The sequence below is a fragment of the Numenius arquata genome, chromosome 16 (assembly GCF_964106895.1).
Source record: "Numenius arquata chromosome 16, bNumArq3.hap1.1, whole genome shotgun sequence".
In the NCBI taxonomy this organism is placed as follows: domain Eukaryota; kingdom Metazoa; phylum Chordata; class Aves; order Charadriiformes; family Scolopacidae; genus Numenius; species Numenius arquata.
This window is the reverse complement of record NC_133591.1, coordinates 1,835,162-1,851,563: the sequence shown is the minus strand read 5'-3', so window position 1 is coordinate 1,851,563 and position 16,402 is coordinate 1,835,162. Positions and strand designations below refer to the sequence as shown.

Genomic DNA, 16,402 nt, shown 5'->3' with positions numbered 1-16,402 from the left:
ATCGCGCTTTCCTCCTCACTCAAGAAAAACAAATCTACCAGCCTCATCTTTGAGATAAATCATCTTTAACTGGTTTTCTCCAACAGCACCCGTGTTCGTGATGCCAAGGGGCTACGCGATGCCCGTGACCCTTCCCAGGGCAGCCGTCATCCTGTGGGACCCCTCCGCCTGCCCCGGTTTGCCGGTGCACCCCTCTTGGATTTTAAGCTCAGTCTATAACCCAGACTAATTTAAGCCTCCTTACCGGTTCGCTACAGTTCATGATTAGCCATAAACACACCACAGGGCTCTGGGTGCTTCCCGTGTGGCTTTTTGCAGGGAGGAATTCAGCCACGCCGGCCGCCCCCCGGGGCTCTCAGGCGGCGGCGGGGCCGGGCCGACGGGCGGACACTCCGCATCTGCGGGGAGCGGAGCCGCGGGCGGGCGGGACCCGGTGGCGGCGGGGAAGGCCGGGCCGCGGCACTGCCGGGAGCCCTTTCTGTCAGCCCCCTCTCCGCCGGTACCGGCACCGGCGCTGAAGGACCGGGGGGTCGGGCGGGAATCACCTCAGCCCCGCCGCCGCGCTTCCCGCCCCCGCCGCGCGCAGCGCCCCCTGCCGGCCGGCGGGGCTGACACGCCCCCCCTCCCCCGTCCCCCCCCCCACCGCTGCACTCCCGTCCCCGGCGGCGCCGCGCGGCCGAGGGGGCTGCACCGCACTCCCCCCTAAGGAAAAGCAGCGGGGACCGGCCCGAGGGCGGCGGGGAGGGGACACCCGAGAGGCGGGCGGGGCCCGGCAGGCGGAGGAGGGGTCCGAACTCACGGGTGGTGGAGCCCGCGCCGCACGCCGCGCCGACCCGCTGCCGCCTTGCTCAGCGCGCAGGCGCCCCGCCACTCCTCGCTACGAACTGAGCCAATCAGAGCCCGGCCTGCCGCGCGGGGGCCGCTGGGAGCTGTAGTCCGGCGGGATGCAGGCGGCGCTGGGCCGGGCGCGATGGGCGCTCCGCATCTGCCGGGCGGCCCCGCGGCCCCGCCGCCTCGGGCCGGGGTCTCCGCCGGCCCCGCGGTGCTGGAGCTGCGGCAGCCCCCTCCCCGGCGCGGAGGGGCCGCCTCGCTTCTGCCCCGGCTGCCAGGCCCTGCAGCCGCCGGCGGCGCGGCCTGACCTCTTCCGCCTGATGGACTGGTGAGTGGCGGCGGGGCGGCGGCGGGCCCGGCCGCCCGCGGGCCTCACGCCGCCTTCTGTCGCCCGCAGTGACCGCTCCTTCCGCGTCGACGCGCAGCGGCTGCAGCGGCGGTTCCGGAGCCTGCAGCGCGCCGTTCACCCCGATCGCTTCGGGCAGAGGCCGCTGGTGAGCGCGGGGTCCCGGGCCGGGTGGAGGGGCCCAGCCGAGGCCCGGCGGCGGGGCTGCCCGCGGGGCTCCCCGGGGGGAGAGGCCGCCTTTCGTCTCGGGCTGTGCCGTCCCCGGGGAGGCCCCCGACGCCCTCCTGCCCCGGGATGGCGGGGGCTCTCCGGTTGCTGTGTCCTGGGTGCTCTCGGGCCTGGGGGGGATGACGATAAGGGGCTGCTGTGGTTCTGGAGATCCTCCTTGCGTGGGCTGCACCGCTTACAGCTCCCGGCGGCCCCTCTCCCCGCTCTCCTCATCTCTGTTAAAAAGCCAACTTTGGGTTTTACACACACCTATTGTTGTGGGAACGCTATTTCTCCGCAGGCAACAAAGTGTAATGTGTTTTTGCCACTTGTTATTAACTTGTTACTGTTATTTGTCCTCCCCTTGGCAGAAAGAACAGTGCTACTCTGAGCAACACTCCTCCCTCATCAACAAGGCCTACCAAACCCTCCTGAACCCCCTGAGCCGCGGCCTCTACCTAGTAAGGTGTCCCTTACGGATTTTATCAATGTTCCCATAAAGTTATGAATCAGTCCTTTAACTCCATCGTTAACACGCTCGTTTCTGTTCCTCTGAGGAGGAGGTTTACCAGGGATTGGAGGGAGACGGGAAACAAGCTTGTCTGAAAACTAACCAGCTTTTCCACTATTTTCTTTAACGTTTTACCAATTATTACCATCTCATTTGCTGCTCACGTTATATTAATTTGTTTCCTGCGTCACACCTTGTGTTTGGCCTCGGCTGTTCCTTTGAAATGTCACTCTGGGCCTTGGCAGCCTTCCTTACCTTGCTTTGCTTTGCTTAACTGCTGATTTTTAATCTGAGTGAGCCCTATTAAAAGACTTAATATTCAAGAAAATAATTCACATTAAAGTATTTCCAAATTCCCCTTCCCTTCACCAGCTGGAGCTGAAGGGAGTGGAGCCGGCACAAGAGACAGACTCTGACGCAGACTCGGCCTTTCTCATGGAAATCATGGAAATTAATGAGAAATTAGCAGAGCCTAAAAATGGGGATAGCCTTGAAGAAATTGAGAAGTTAATTAAAGGTAGGTTACGATTTGAGGGGTTTGTACGGAATTCATGTACTGTATCTTGTGTAGCACGGGTCTCCCTCTGAAGGCTTTTGCAGTGCATTTCTTTTAGTGTCTCTGCCTTGCATCAGTCTTGAATCGACTCACTGCAAGAGCTTCCCCCCAAAAAACAATCTTGTCTTTACCAATTTATGCCACCTAAACACCAAAACTAGCTTGAGAAAATCTGACAGTACCTATTCTGATGGCAAAATTGGATACATATTGGCTATAAAAAGGAACTTCTTATTCAGCCTTTAGCAGATCAGGGCAAGGAGACTGCTCTAAAAGAAAGAATCACTCAAAATTAAGTTTAATAAAATACTTAGAATCGTAGAATGATAGAATGGTTAGAGTTGGAAGGGACCTTCAAGATCATTGATTTCCAACCCCCACGTCAAATAATTTCTTAATTTATACAGATACTGCTTTTCTTTCACCTTCTTCACCTTAGCAACCATTATATTAAGTGGTTATTATCCTTATACAAGCAACTTTCTTGTTTATATTGTTGGTGACACCCAAAACGTTGAGTTTATTGGTATATTTAATTCTTCACAATAACAGTAGTGCGTCAAAAGCAATTAGAATAACTAGAATCAAAACTAAGAAGAAGAAAATTAACTGTAGCAGGGTAAACTGATCCACCAAAAGTAAATTAGATCTGTGGGAAGTTAGTGACCATTGATTTGCATTGGAATTGCTGTCTGTAAACATGTTTAAACAAAGAGATATATCTGTTTGGAATTATAATATATAAAAAAAAGACAGCCATATTAGGGAAAGCTCTCTTAGCTCCTAAAAGGCTATGAGAGTAGTAATTAAGTTTCCCACCACAGACAATGAGAATGCAGTGGTATTAAATATACTAAGTGTGTAACAAAATGTGAATGGAATAATTTGTCTTACAGTTAAACAAGAAGAACTGACCAAAGAGGTGACTGCAGCTTTTGAAAGAGGTAGCTATTTCTATTAAGTATTCAGCTGCCATAGATACCGGTTATAAATGCTTGAAAATACAACATTCTCCTATTGGCAAATATTTCCTGAACTACAGAACAGAAACACTGCATCAACAAGTGTTCTTTGTTTGGGATTTAGACTAAATACTTCTAAGCTGGCCTTCCTGCTGATTCAGGAAATTCAGGACCTCACATTAAATTTAAAAAAAAAACCACCACCAAAACCACAATACAAAAGTCCCAGTTAATTCAGTTTGCATCAAAACGATCGCTTCAAGTGGGAATGCAGACTTTTTTCTTTGTTTCCCAGAATACTGGGAAGGGCGGACGCTTTTCTTAATCAAACGCACCACCTATTCTGAGGTTTCACACTGGAAATTCCCCATTTTCCCACCAATTTCCCTACAGAAAAGTCCTTAAAGGGTATTTGTGGCACATTTCTTTTTTAACTTGTACGTTTTTACATGTTTTGTGGAACACCTCAGTTGAGGTGTTCCAAAAGCATCTGAGATGAAAGTAATAGGCAACGTGGTTTTAGTGGTGTAGGGCTCCTTACAACGTCCAGATCTTGGCACTGAAAGGGTGCTGAGGTTCATTTTGAAAATGAAAATTCAGCCCTTCCTCTGTAAACTAGTAACATTTTATTTCATTTCAGATGATCTTCAAGAAGCGAAGAAGCTTCTAGCCAAAATGAAATATTTTGCAAACTTAGAAGATAAACTGAAGAACAAGAAGATCCCTTCCTGATACTGCCTCCTTTCCCATTAACAGTTAATGCTGTTTTCAATTAAACAGCTGATTTAGTTACTAAAATCAGAAGAATGGTGTTTGCTTCCTACCTTTTCATTAAAAGCTTTAGTTCTGAGAGAAGGAAGATAAACGTGAAAGAAATCCAGTGCTTATTGGAGCACTTACTGAGTAACGGATGGAACCGGGAATTGCTTACAACCAGGAAAAGCTGTAATAGGCAAGGTAGGACTGTCCCTGCAGTTACAGGCATCGAAAGGAGTACCAGAGAGGCACAAAATCACCATATGTAATTAAGATTTCTTACTTTTGGACTACTAAAATACGAATAATTTATTTAAAGTTGAGAAAGAGCCCTGGACAAAATGTTGGAGATAAGCAGAAAGCTCATTCAAGCTCTCTGTGGTCTCCCTGTGCGCGTTCTGTCAGGTCAGCTTGAAAAATCTTTAAAGATAAATAAAATGTATTTAATTCCAATCATCTGTGCTCTCTGCTGCTTGGTGCTTGTTGGGATGTTGAACTCGATCTGCCAGGAACTTACCTTTTAAAACTACAGGAGGTTTTACCCTGTTGCACAGTTTAAAATCTTGAGATGACAGGTCAGGGCAAACAAATAAAGCCAAACTCAAAGCCCAGAAACTGTTTTATTAATACTTTTTCAGGAAACGAGTCTTTCTAACAAACTGTATTACAGGTAACAGTAATTAAGGAAGGTGCTGTACTGTCTCTTAGAAATAAAAGAAGAGCTATTGAATTATCTGACTAAATCTGCGGGAGGAGGAATTCACCGAACACCCTGTCCTGGCATTTCTGTGTTCCTCCAACACCAACTTGTATCTAAACATCCAGCCTTCTACATAAAATATAATGTGTTGTTAGTGGCAGTTCAACAATAGATGTTTTGACAGCATTTCAGAAAGATTCACTTGCCTTTAATTAAACTTCCTCTAAATACACTGGAGGATTTAATAAGCTACTTGTTGATGGTATTACACTGCTAATTAGAAGACACTGTTCATAATTCTCATTAAAGTTTTGTTACAGCTGTGAAATTACACAGAATTTTTTTCAAATTCATCATGGAGTTGTCTTCTTTCATAAAGCTCGGCTTCCTTTTTTTTACTATTTCTTCCAAAATTAAGCTTGTGAAATTCCTTTTTGATTTCCAGAAAAGATTTGTTTTTTGTCTCGGGAATCACGAGGAAGATGAAAGCAGCCACTAAGGAGCACTCCAGTAAGAACACCAGGAAGCAATACTGCTTCAGTCCGTTCTGAAAGGAAAAGTTCCTGGGTTGCAACTTATTTCGAGTGTAACAGTGGGTTTGGGAAAATAAAAAGCCTTTTGTTCCCATTCACACCTAATGTTGCTGCTCAGCAATAAAAAGATGTTCAGCCTATCCTTACTTTACATCTAACTTTTTTTTACATAAAAGACTACCAAGTGCTCTAGTAGTCTTTTATTAAAAAAGAAAAAGAAAAGATAATACCATTTAAACACACACTAAACAATTCATAATGTAAGGACAAGATGACAAGGCAGCATTTGGTGCTTAGATCATATTTTAAGATTACAGATTTATCTTTTTCTGAATGTTTGTTAATATTTTTCAATGCTATACATTTAAAAAAAACAACTATGTTATTGTGAAGCAGAGTGCAAAATTAAGACACCCTGTCAAATGAAGACACCTGCTGCATGCTGTTCCTGCATGTTTTGCTCCCAATAAGTGCTAAAACTGAAAATAGAGCTAGAAATGAAAACCTTTATTTTTTTTTGCTAATTATCTTCCTGATCACAGAGCTATCCGTTTAGTAGCTCTCGCAGAAGACATGAACCACCAGCTCCAGGCACTAGTTCACCTTTACTTTGACATAAAAGCACAAGGGACTATTAAGAAATGTGTGTATCAATATCTGATTAAATTTTTCTAGTTTTGATCCCTTCTTTTTTTTTTTTTTTAACCTGAACATGAAAATCACTTCCGTGCATTCCTTTTAATTTTCATTTATCATGTTTGATTATTTTTTCTAAATATCTAGAAAATATTTTAAGAGGGACAGAACCTAGTTATACTTGGCAGAGGGGTAGTGTGCATCCTTTTGAAGTGTTACTGTATAGGAAAAAGCAATTTGGGGGAACCCGAGAGAAGGTTAACTGGGAGGAGTGGCAATTAGGAAAAGGTGTTTTCCATACTTACCACTATGAAAGGAAAGAGCATTCCAATTGTGAAGAAACTGATCCAACTTATAGTCCCTGCTATCATGTAAGCGGCAGGACGTGAAGACTGTATGAACAATTCCGCTGTCAGGGTATTTGTTATGCCACCTGGGGGAGGAGTTTCAGAAAGAGAAGAGGTTATTAGGCTAAATGGCCATTTGTGGTTATTTCCAGTGCCAGAAAAAGTGAGTTGCTGGGACTCATGCTATGGGAAATGGAACGGTTCTGCTGAGACGGGCTCATTTCTGTTGCTCAGGCAGAGCATCGGCAGCCTGATCCCTGCCTGACACAGCGGAGCTGCTGACACTCCCCCCGGGACCCCCACATCCCACCGTTCTACAACATCCATCTCTGTGCAGTACCTGGTCCCAGCCCGAAGCTCAAGATGAAGGCGAATATAGAAGCCATGCTGACGTACGGCACCCACGGGTACAGCTCCTGCCACAGAAGGGAACCAGGTTGAGTTCACATTTTGATCATCTGAAGTTTGCCTTAACGGTTACATTTCCTTTCACTATTTCATGGCAACAGACCAACGGCCACTCGTGGCTGTTTAGAGCTGATTTACTTAACAGTACAGCTTCAGAGAAATTAAATATTCTTCGTTTAATAATTGTTGCTCAATGGAGCCTAGTACTTCTGTCGAGATCTAGTAGCAACTGAAGTGGAGCCTGATGCTCAATATCATCACTATATAGTATTTCAGCCTAAGATTATGGGAAAAGCTAGAATAAATGCTGTTTTGTCATCACTTAGTTTTGTCAGCATTAAACAGAGCTGCAGATATAAGAAAAATACATGATCAAATCTTGGCTGAGAGCATTCTCTTATTTCAGGGAAATATGGCTGCAGAATTGATCAAATCTTTCAGTTGCTGTGATTTTTATGCTGCTGTTCAAACCTACGCAGCTTTTCCTCTTCCACCTTCTTTTGAGCGTGTCAGATTTTCCCTCACTGTAGTCATATCATGTAACATAAACGAGTCCTTCTTTACACCTGGTAAGTCAGAGAGAAGGTTAAAACAGTGCTCCAAAGGCTCATAAGGAGATAACCCCCAATGATGAGGTATCTTCTTCCCACGTAGTCTATCAGCAAACCCTGGAGACAAGACATAATTTTCTGTTACTATATTGATCCCATATTTACCAATATTCCCCTTCAAGAAGAATCACTACTCTCTATGCCAGGAGGCAGAATAAATTGTTGCTTACACAGGTGAGGGCTGTGAGGCATTCACAAGCTCCGGTGCCCAGTGTCACATATGGGATTTTTCCTGCTGAGATCCCAGCTTGTTTAAAAATGTAAGTTGCATAGAAATAAATCTAAAACAGAAAAAAAAATAAATTAGCTGTTCCCAATAGTTAAATTGTCAGCTGGAAACAAAGTGAAGTTCATATTAAACATACAGCTCAATTTATTTTATATTGTGAGCTATTAATTTGACGTAAACAGCAAAAAATCTGTTAAATTCATGTCTAGGTGAATATACTGTTATCATAATAGCAAATGTAATTATTCAACTCACTGAATATAATACTTTATGTTCTTAAACCAGACACAATGGGATAAGCTGATCCACCTTTATTTACTTTTTCAGAAGATGTGAACATAAGCATTAAGTCATCCTTTAAAGAAATTTACATAGCAGAAATACATAAATGAAAAAAAGAGAAACACAAAAATAACACAAAGATATTCTTTCCCCCTTATCCCATTTCTCTGAGTTTCCCTACATGAATCCTTCACGTCAATAAAAGGTGGAAAAACAAATGGAAATTAAATAACTACTTAAGCTGTTTGCGTGTATGAAATCTTACAGCATTTATCCCACTGAGCTGTTGGCCCATGGTCATCACAATCACAGTGATGAGCTGCCACCTCACGCCACGATCCGTGAATAATTGCCAGGGCTTCTTGGGTTTCTCCCCATCTAAAGCAAAACATTCCCGCTGTATGTCTTCCATCTCCCTTCGATAATCTGAAGATCCATGAAACCGCTTCAAAGCTAGAAAAAGAAGAAAATAAATTCTCTTCTGTTTACCTATTCCCCACAACTTCTGGAAAACCATCTCTGTCCATCATGAGCTGCCTTTAGCCAGGGTGTGAAAACTTTCTGCTTTAGGAAACTGGGAAAAAGGTCATTTGCTTTGTGACTTGTTTTTTGCTTGCTGATTTTCCAACATTTTTTGCTGTGGTGGGTTTGGAGATTTCAGTGGCATTACTTTGCTTTTTTTTTTTTTTTTTAGAGGAATACCTGACTTTGAAATAATCACCAAGCAAAATATTTTGAAGTGGTTTATATCCGAACCACAGACCTCCAAACAGTCTTTCCATTGAAGGACATTCGAACAAGTTTGAAGTCTTAACTCCTACGCAGGTATAAACTCCTACGCGTATATATGTCCCTGTCTTTAATTTTGCCAGTGGAAAACATTTAGTGAACTGGAGTAAAGATTATAAGAAATTCTTCTAAGGCGATTATTATCAGAAGTCATTTAGATGCAAGACTAAAATCTTTACCTAAAAGTATGTAACAGCAGTTCCTCTAAAATGTTCAAGATTAAATGTATCATAAGTGACAATTTGCCTACTTAAGGGCAACAGCAGAACTTCTGATGATGCTGAAAACAAACTTTCCAACGCAACTGGTATCACTAACAGCGTAACCAGCCTGAAGCTCTCACCACCCTTCAGTACCAGTTCAGGAGCAAGCACAATTCTTGGGAAAAAGAACAATCCATGATTATGTTATTAAAAAAGAAAAAAAAAAGGGGGGAAAGACTTGAATATGATCTGGAGATTGCAAGGTTTGCTTACATTTTTTAAAATTCCATTTAATGAAGCCCAAACTAGATCATAATCCGAAAGGGACATTACAGGCATCTTGTCCACGGCTTCCAAATGAGACAGAATTGACTCGGTGGGTCACTTGTAGTTACTGTGCTTTCTATTTCTTTCTATTTGTGTAGTTACTGATAAAGAGAAAAGGAGAATCTGGAAGCCAATATGCTCTTTGTACCTTTCTGAAGGCACAGAGAGAGTATAAATGCTGTCAGTTACCTTTGGCACAGCTCAGCTCATCACCTCTGTCTATAAGAAGGTATCTGGGACTTTCAGGAAACCAGGGCAGGAATAAAAGTTGGGCAAATGCTGGGAAACAGCTGCTGGACAACAACAGAGGCCAATGTGCTTCTCCACCTAATAATTCCCTGCGAGAGGTGTGGAAAAAGAAGGGAAAAATAACAAGCAGTTAGCTATTGGTGACTATTCAGAAGACATTTGGGAGCAAGATGTTTGTCCTTTGAGGAAAGTTCCCTTATAACCAGTTTCCTACGCCTTGTGAACCTCAGCAGAAAGAGGCTGGGAGACTATTTTCCAGCCGCTCTGAAATCAGGTTTCACTCAGAAAGAGATGAGCAACCCTACTTTACTGCTGTGTTGGCCCTACCCATTATTTTGAGGTTTGCCAAAGCCATGTTTTCTAGCAATGCAGGAAGGTAATAGCACAAGGACTTCTCCTTAAGGTCAGCAGCAGCATTTCCATCTGCTCCTGAGAATCATAGAATAATTTACGATAGAAAGGAACTCAGAAAGTCATCTGATCCCACCTCTCACTCAAAGCTGGTCTATGGAGAAGGTGTATTATGTAGAATCATTAACATTGGTACAGTTAGAATCGGCAGGATGATGTGTTGTGGGCAATGCAAACTTGGTAAAATAGAAAGTGTATTGCATTTTAAATACTGATCCTAGCTTATGCAGTCTGAAATTTATATTCTATTTTATTCTGTAGCACTTCACACCTAAAGTATCTAGCAAAATCAGAAGCTGGTAATACGGAAAAGAAAGAGGAGTCTAAGAGCTCTTGGTAGAGGGACAGAGGAAAACCGGATAATGTGCTGTTACTTGGGTGCCAGCTCTTGGGGCAGTGGAAAGCTTCTACCAGACTTCATGAGAGCAGCTTTTCATCTTGAGGTTGGGCAGTTTCTGTTCTTGGGACGGACCTCAGAAGGGACAAAACCAGCAGGAGTGCTGCGATACAGAAATCACGAGTCCTTTGCCCTCAAGCCCTGCCTTAGGAATGTCCACTGTCTCCAGCAAGAAACTAACAGAAAATACGAACTCAGCATAAATGTACCTGTTTTACTGATGCTGTTCTGGGCTGACCCACCTAAACTGAGAGTAATTCCCCGGGAGACAGTACAGATGGTTTGCAGCTGTAGGAATAACGTGACAAAAGCAGGGTTTTCTTCTCACAGGTAGACCTTCTGTGTGAAGTTGATTCACTGACGCTACAACAGCCACAATGAGTATTTTGCAGGGAGCTGCAGGGAACTGGAATTTTTTACAAGCGAATAAGGCAAGGCAGGCAAAAAAAATATGCATTTCTAACCTCAAACCAATTATTTGTCCCGTCAGAATCCCCCCAGTCAGAAAGATGGAACTCCCCATGGCCATGCCACCTCTCAGATGTTTTGGGGCAACCTCCCCAATATACAGAGGCTGCACACAGAGCCCAACACCTGCAAGTGAACAGAAAAACATTTTCCTATTAATAGATGTTGCTTTCAAAAGAGTTACTGAACCAAAACAGGTAGGAAATCAATGAAAACTAGTTAATTTCTCTATTAATTTAGCTGCCTTCATATTCCAAGCTAGACTATGAACATTTTTGTCATCATATCTACAAAGTACTATGAAAATAAATAATAGTTAAAGAATCAGCAGTAACAATCATTTATCATTCGCCATAGTTTAATGAAAGTAGGAATAGGAAATAATTCACCTGAATTTATGCCAATCAAAAACCTTCCAGCAATCAGTAACTCAAACAAGCCTGTAGGAAAACTGATCCCCATTAAAACGGAGGCCAGTATTGCTATGACGTTATTCATCAAAAGAGCTCCTTTCCTAAAGAGGAGAAAAACAAACAAATAAACCATTAAGAAAATCTGCAATAACATGTTTTTTAAAAAGTTTTCCTTTCTGGTAATATGGAAAAAAATGGGCTTTATATTAAAAGCTATGGGCTATATTAATAATGGGCTATATTAAAATGGGCTATATTAAAAGCTATTCACTGGAAATCCAGGTAACTGATACAACTATTTACTCATATTTAATAAAAAAAGTCCAAACTTAAGGATAATGCATAAATGTGACAGAAATGCCTGACAAGGCAGGAGTGGGGGTTGTTCATTTACGCTACATCTATACAGAATGTGCACGAAACAGTACAGATTATGCAGCATGTTACAGATTAGTGGCACGAAGGCTGCAAATGTGCAAGGGGTACCTGTGTTTCCTACCATACAGCACGTGCATACTCCATTTAGATTTCGGTACATGTACTGGCAAGACTAGACTGGGAGGCTATAATTCAGGGCTCATCTTTTAAAGTCACAACAGAACAAACTGTAAAATTCTACTAGAAAACTCTGCTTTGAAGTGGAAAACATTTATAGTCACCTAAGTTGCATTTTCTCCCACTCTTTTTCCATTTATTTGCTTTATATTTCAGTGAGGAAAATACAGGAAAGGAAAAATATAGGGAAGGCAAGCATGCTGCTGTGTGCTTGCTGCTGGAACTCACCTGCCCAGCCGGATGGCCATGCTGCCTCCAATGAGGGCTCCACACAGGCCTCCGAGCGAAAATACAGAAGCAATGACAGACCAAAGAAAAGTCAGCAAATCTGGATTTAGTTCCTTGTGATAACGACTAGTCCAGGTTTCATTTAAGAACCTGTGTATGTGCTACGGTAGAAAAGAAGGATGAATGTGTAGCGTTATGTGTAGCCCTACAGGGCAACACTACAAATAACTTGCACCTCAGTCTTGCAAACCAATTCTGGGAGCTAACAAAAGATTTCATCTTAGCTGTATTATATTAAAAATACTTATGACTAGCAGAATCTTTCTTGACCACAATACCATCTCCTACTCCCCACACATCTCAAAGACCGCTGAGCAGCTTTGCCGTCGCACCCTCCCTCAGGAGAGGCTGCGTTTCACTGGAGGAGAAACACAATCTTTCCACAAACGGCTACAAAAGAGCTCTGAGGTCCTTCTGAATGAAGGGGGACAGGGTGGATGGGTACATCCTACCATTTTTAGGGACATCTCAGAGCACAGAGGTCCCACATAACCTTACAAATTTTACTGTCAAGAGACTCATTCTGACACTTGGGTTTAAATCTTCCTGCCTTAGTGTAATCCAATAATTCATAGTAAAATTCCTTTCTGCAACGCTAACATTCCCCCGCCTTTCTTACAATATTCACAAGTCAGAACTTCTAAACTGTTATTCCACATGCTTGGTTTCCTAAAATCTGTCTTTTAGAAACTCTTGAACTGACATGTATCTGTAATCAGAGGCTCCTGCTTTTAGCCAGCAAACAAAGACTTAACAGAACAAACTTCCTGGACTCTCCCTCCGTTTCCAGCATATTACATCTTCTTTCACAAACAGCTTATTTTAACCTTTGTGAAAAAGCACACAATGTTCCAGAAAATTCAGTCTTCACAGTTACATAAGAAAACACATCAGCTGACAGCAGAAAACGATACCAATCACTTTCACAAGACCATTTGCTCAGATCCTCGAGTCATCCACAAACTATGCAGAATCCTCAGGGCCAGGACATGGATGCAGAAGTTACAAGAGGGTGAAAATACCTACAAGATACTCAGAAACTATAGATGCAACTTTTTGGCTCTCTAAGGAAATCTTTCTCAGTAAGTTGCCTTGCGATGGACAACCGTAACTATCCTTTCTCCCTGTTATCCAGTGACAGGACCCATGGGAATGGTTCAAAGCTGTGTCAGGGGAGGTTTAAACTTGATACTAGGAGAAACGGTGGTGACATTTTACAGAAACAGTGGTTGAATGCTGGAACAGGCTTCCTAGAGAGGTGGCCCACACTTGTCAGTGCTAACGAGGCATTTGGACAATGCCCTTAATAACAGGCTTTAACTTTTGATAAGTCCTGGAGTGGTCAGGTGGTTGGACTAGATGATCGTTGTGGGTCCCTTCCCAATGAAAACGTTCTGTTGTATCCTATCTGATCCTTAATGTTCTGGGCTATTTTAGTCAAAAGCACACCTGGAAGATGTTACTTATTCATTCAGTTAATCCTCCTAAAAAGGACTTTAAGAGAGGTATTTAAGTGGAGTATTTGGCACTTTTATCTGGCACAGAATACCTCTGATGGGAGGCGCTCACAAACAAACCCACATGAAACCATTTGGGAAACCAACAAGAATCCTTCAAAGGAGGGGAATTCTGCCTTGGTTCCTGCTGCGATTGCAGTAAAAGTGCATTTGGCCTCTCAGCCATTTTGACCGGACACCCACGATACTGTAAAACAACCCTGTGAACAAGAGACAGTATTTTACCTGAGTGGGAGCATTGATAATGGAGACATTATACCCATACTGGAAGGTCCCTCCGATTCCAACGGCACAAACAGCAAGAAACAAGGTCCAGGTGGGGAACTAGAGAACAGAAGAGAGTAACGGCCATGAAAAGAAATACGGCCTTGAACCCATGTGCATATAATATCTAGGAGAAAATCACCACGAAATATATCATGTATTTAGTTTCGAACAGCAAAAGTATTTGTTTAGAAAACTACACAAACTCTCAAACACCTGCAGCAAGAGAAATATTTCACGCTGACTTTGGCCACGATCACTAACATCTCTCAAAGGTGCAACAATTACAAATACCCAGATGAAGTGCAGGCAACACAACCATTGCACCGCTGACGGCACATTTACTGAGCTGTGTGATGCTTTTTGCATGAACCACGCTGCTCACGGTGCCTCTTTCTTATGAAAGAATGTTAGGAATTATCATGTTTGGTGTTAAAGGCCCAGTGTAAGAATTAACCAAATCCCAATTTCTCTGCCTCACATTTCATCTGAGATGCGAGAAATAACAACATTTTATTTCCCTCAGCAAGTCCCTACATTGATTGCTGGGTGTCTGCAAGTTAGCAGGTGCTAAACCTTAGTATCTTAAATCACAACATACTGTTCATCAATAATAGTATTCAATCTGAAATTTATTAGAATCTATGTTTTAATTTTTCAATATTGATTACCTAGTTACATTCCTAAATCAATATTTAGGCACTAAAATTAATAGATTCACACTCATAGGTTTTAAGGTCAATAGAAACCACGATTATGATACACTGTAATCTCAAGAGAGTCTAATTGGTCACAAAAGATTATACTTTGGATGAAGCCTCTGGGTCAGAGATCTCCAGAGGTTTATATAGTGTCTGGCTTTCTGACGTGATGCTTCTCGAGTCTACTTTTAAATGAATATGATAGTACTAAAAATAACATCCAGTTCAAATCTTTAATAACCCATCCATTAAAAATTAGGTCCTGATTTAATCTCATAGTATCTTTTTGTCGAACTTCAGCTGGACACAATGTCTCCTATATTAAATTAAATTTAAATTAAATTAAATTAATGTCTCATATATATCTATATATTATTATTATCTCTCTTGTGTCATCAAATTTCCTCTTCCTTCATAGATAAAGTCTGTACTTAAATTTTTTTATAAGCTTGTACTCCCTGAATTTCTCATTGTAAGGTATGTAGACTATTTCTTCATCATTCTCATTCTTGGTCCAGTTCCCAGAAATGTTGAGTTATTCCACTTGCTACACTGCATTCTGAAAGAGCTGTATCTTTCCTGAAGATAATTCATCAAAACTTCATTCAGGACTGAAATTCAGAAGAAGTTGAAATGGATCTCATTAAAGTAAAATCCAATTAATATTTCCTTATGGATTCCCTGAGAACAAAAAGTGTTTCTCTGAATGACAACCAAAGCAATGAATTAAGAGTAATAAATAAGGGCTGCAGCGAGTACGGTAGAAAAAATAAAACTAGATGTGGTAAATATAAACCCTGCACATTCAGACCTTTCTATTAACCAATACCATCAAGGTATTTTGTGTGTCTCGTGGGTACAACCTGGAATCTACAACAGACAGAAAACAAAGTAACAAACCCCCCCCATCATTAACATATATCATACAACTTAGGTTAATTATCACAGCTCTATTCTTCCTCCTGCCCAAACCAGTCCGCTCCTGACACCAACACGTTGTGTCTCATTGGAGCTGGGGCACCGGTTTCTTAGAGCACAGACAACAGCCGTACCGGTTCTGTCAGCTACTTCACTCCTGGCAGTTTATAAGCACTTTCACTTCATTTCAGAAACATGCCCCAAAGTTCGATTTACATTCAATATAAAACACAAGAACGAGAAAACGTGCTTTTGGAGCTTCCATGTTACAACACAGCCAGGTGTCTAAGGAAAACACCAACTTTACAAGCCAGAGCATCTAATTTAAAAGTACACACGACGCAATCAGACAATTTCACGTTTGTGCATCACTGTTGAAGCCACAAACCCTCTGCAGGGTCCACCTTGGGAGGCCCTGGCGGCTCTTACCTTGCTGGGTGCGCTAGACCCTCTCAGCAGGGGCTGGTGCTCCATCCTTACCGTGGGCTGCATCTGAGCTCCTTTGCAAAAGTTAGTAAACTACACTACAGGGATAAAAGGCGCCAAAGAAACTGAGCTGTTATTATTGTAATAAAACACTGGGTTGTTTTTTTTTTTTTCGCCTGCCGTCTCTAGCCATCGGGATTCTTCTCAGCGGTTCACGAGTGGCTTTATGACAGAAATGTCCGACTCCCACGCAGCCCCGGGGAGCTCTCCCGTGTAACACCACACACCACACGCGCTTTCTTCATTCCGGTCAGAAAAGGAACCCGTCGCTCACCCGAAGAGCCCGGGAAGGGGTTACCTTGCTCCGCGGTTCCATCCTCCCGCCGCCTCCCCGCGGCCCGGGCAACAGGGGGCGGCCGCGGCCCGAGCCCCTTCACCTGACTGGGATTTGGCCGCCGGGCGGGCGGCCCGCCCCGTCCCGCCGCTCCTGGAGATTACGCCAGGCCCCGGACAAAAGCGGCTCTGTTTCCACGTTCCCTCAGCAACCGGGGCGGGCCGGGG

The 16,402-nt window shown here is 43.2% G+C and overlaps 2 protein-coding genes across 2 annotated transcripts; one reads left to right on the top strand and one right to left on the bottom strand.

Moving 5' to 3' along the window:
• Positions 1–937: 937 nt before the first annotated feature.
• Positions 938–5,221, top strand: HSCB (HscB mitochondrial iron-sulfur cluster cochaperone). The gene is made up of 6 exons (XM_074159337.1): positions 938–1,159; positions 1,229–1,325; positions 1,756–1,845; positions 2,268–2,412; positions 3,348–3,395; positions 4,054–5,221. The coding sequence occupies exons 1-6, from the start codon at positions 945–947 to the stop codon at positions 4,143–4,145; spliced, it is 687 nt and encodes a 228-aa protein (XP_074015438.1). The 5' UTR covers positions 938–944; the 3' UTR covers positions 4,146–5,221.
• Positions 4,369–16,232, bottom strand: LOC141472346 (solute carrier family 2, facilitated glucose transporter member 11-like). The gene is made up of 12 exons (XM_074159336.1): positions 15,845–16,232; positions 13,758–13,856; positions 11,956–12,116; positions 11,149–11,273; positions 10,756–10,885; positions 9,424–9,572; positions 8,181–8,368; positions 7,575–7,685; positions 7,360–7,461; positions 6,726–6,801; positions 6,344–6,471; positions 4,369–5,416 (listed from the first exon to the last, which is right to left on the bottom strand). The coding sequence occupies exons 1-12, from the start codon at positions 15,905–15,907 to the stop codon at positions 5,198–5,200; spliced, it is 1,551 nt and encodes a 516-aa protein (XP_074015437.1). The 5' UTR covers positions 15,908–16,232; the 3' UTR covers positions 4,369–5,197.
• Between the last annotated feature and the right edge of the window lie 170 nt (positions 16,233–16,402).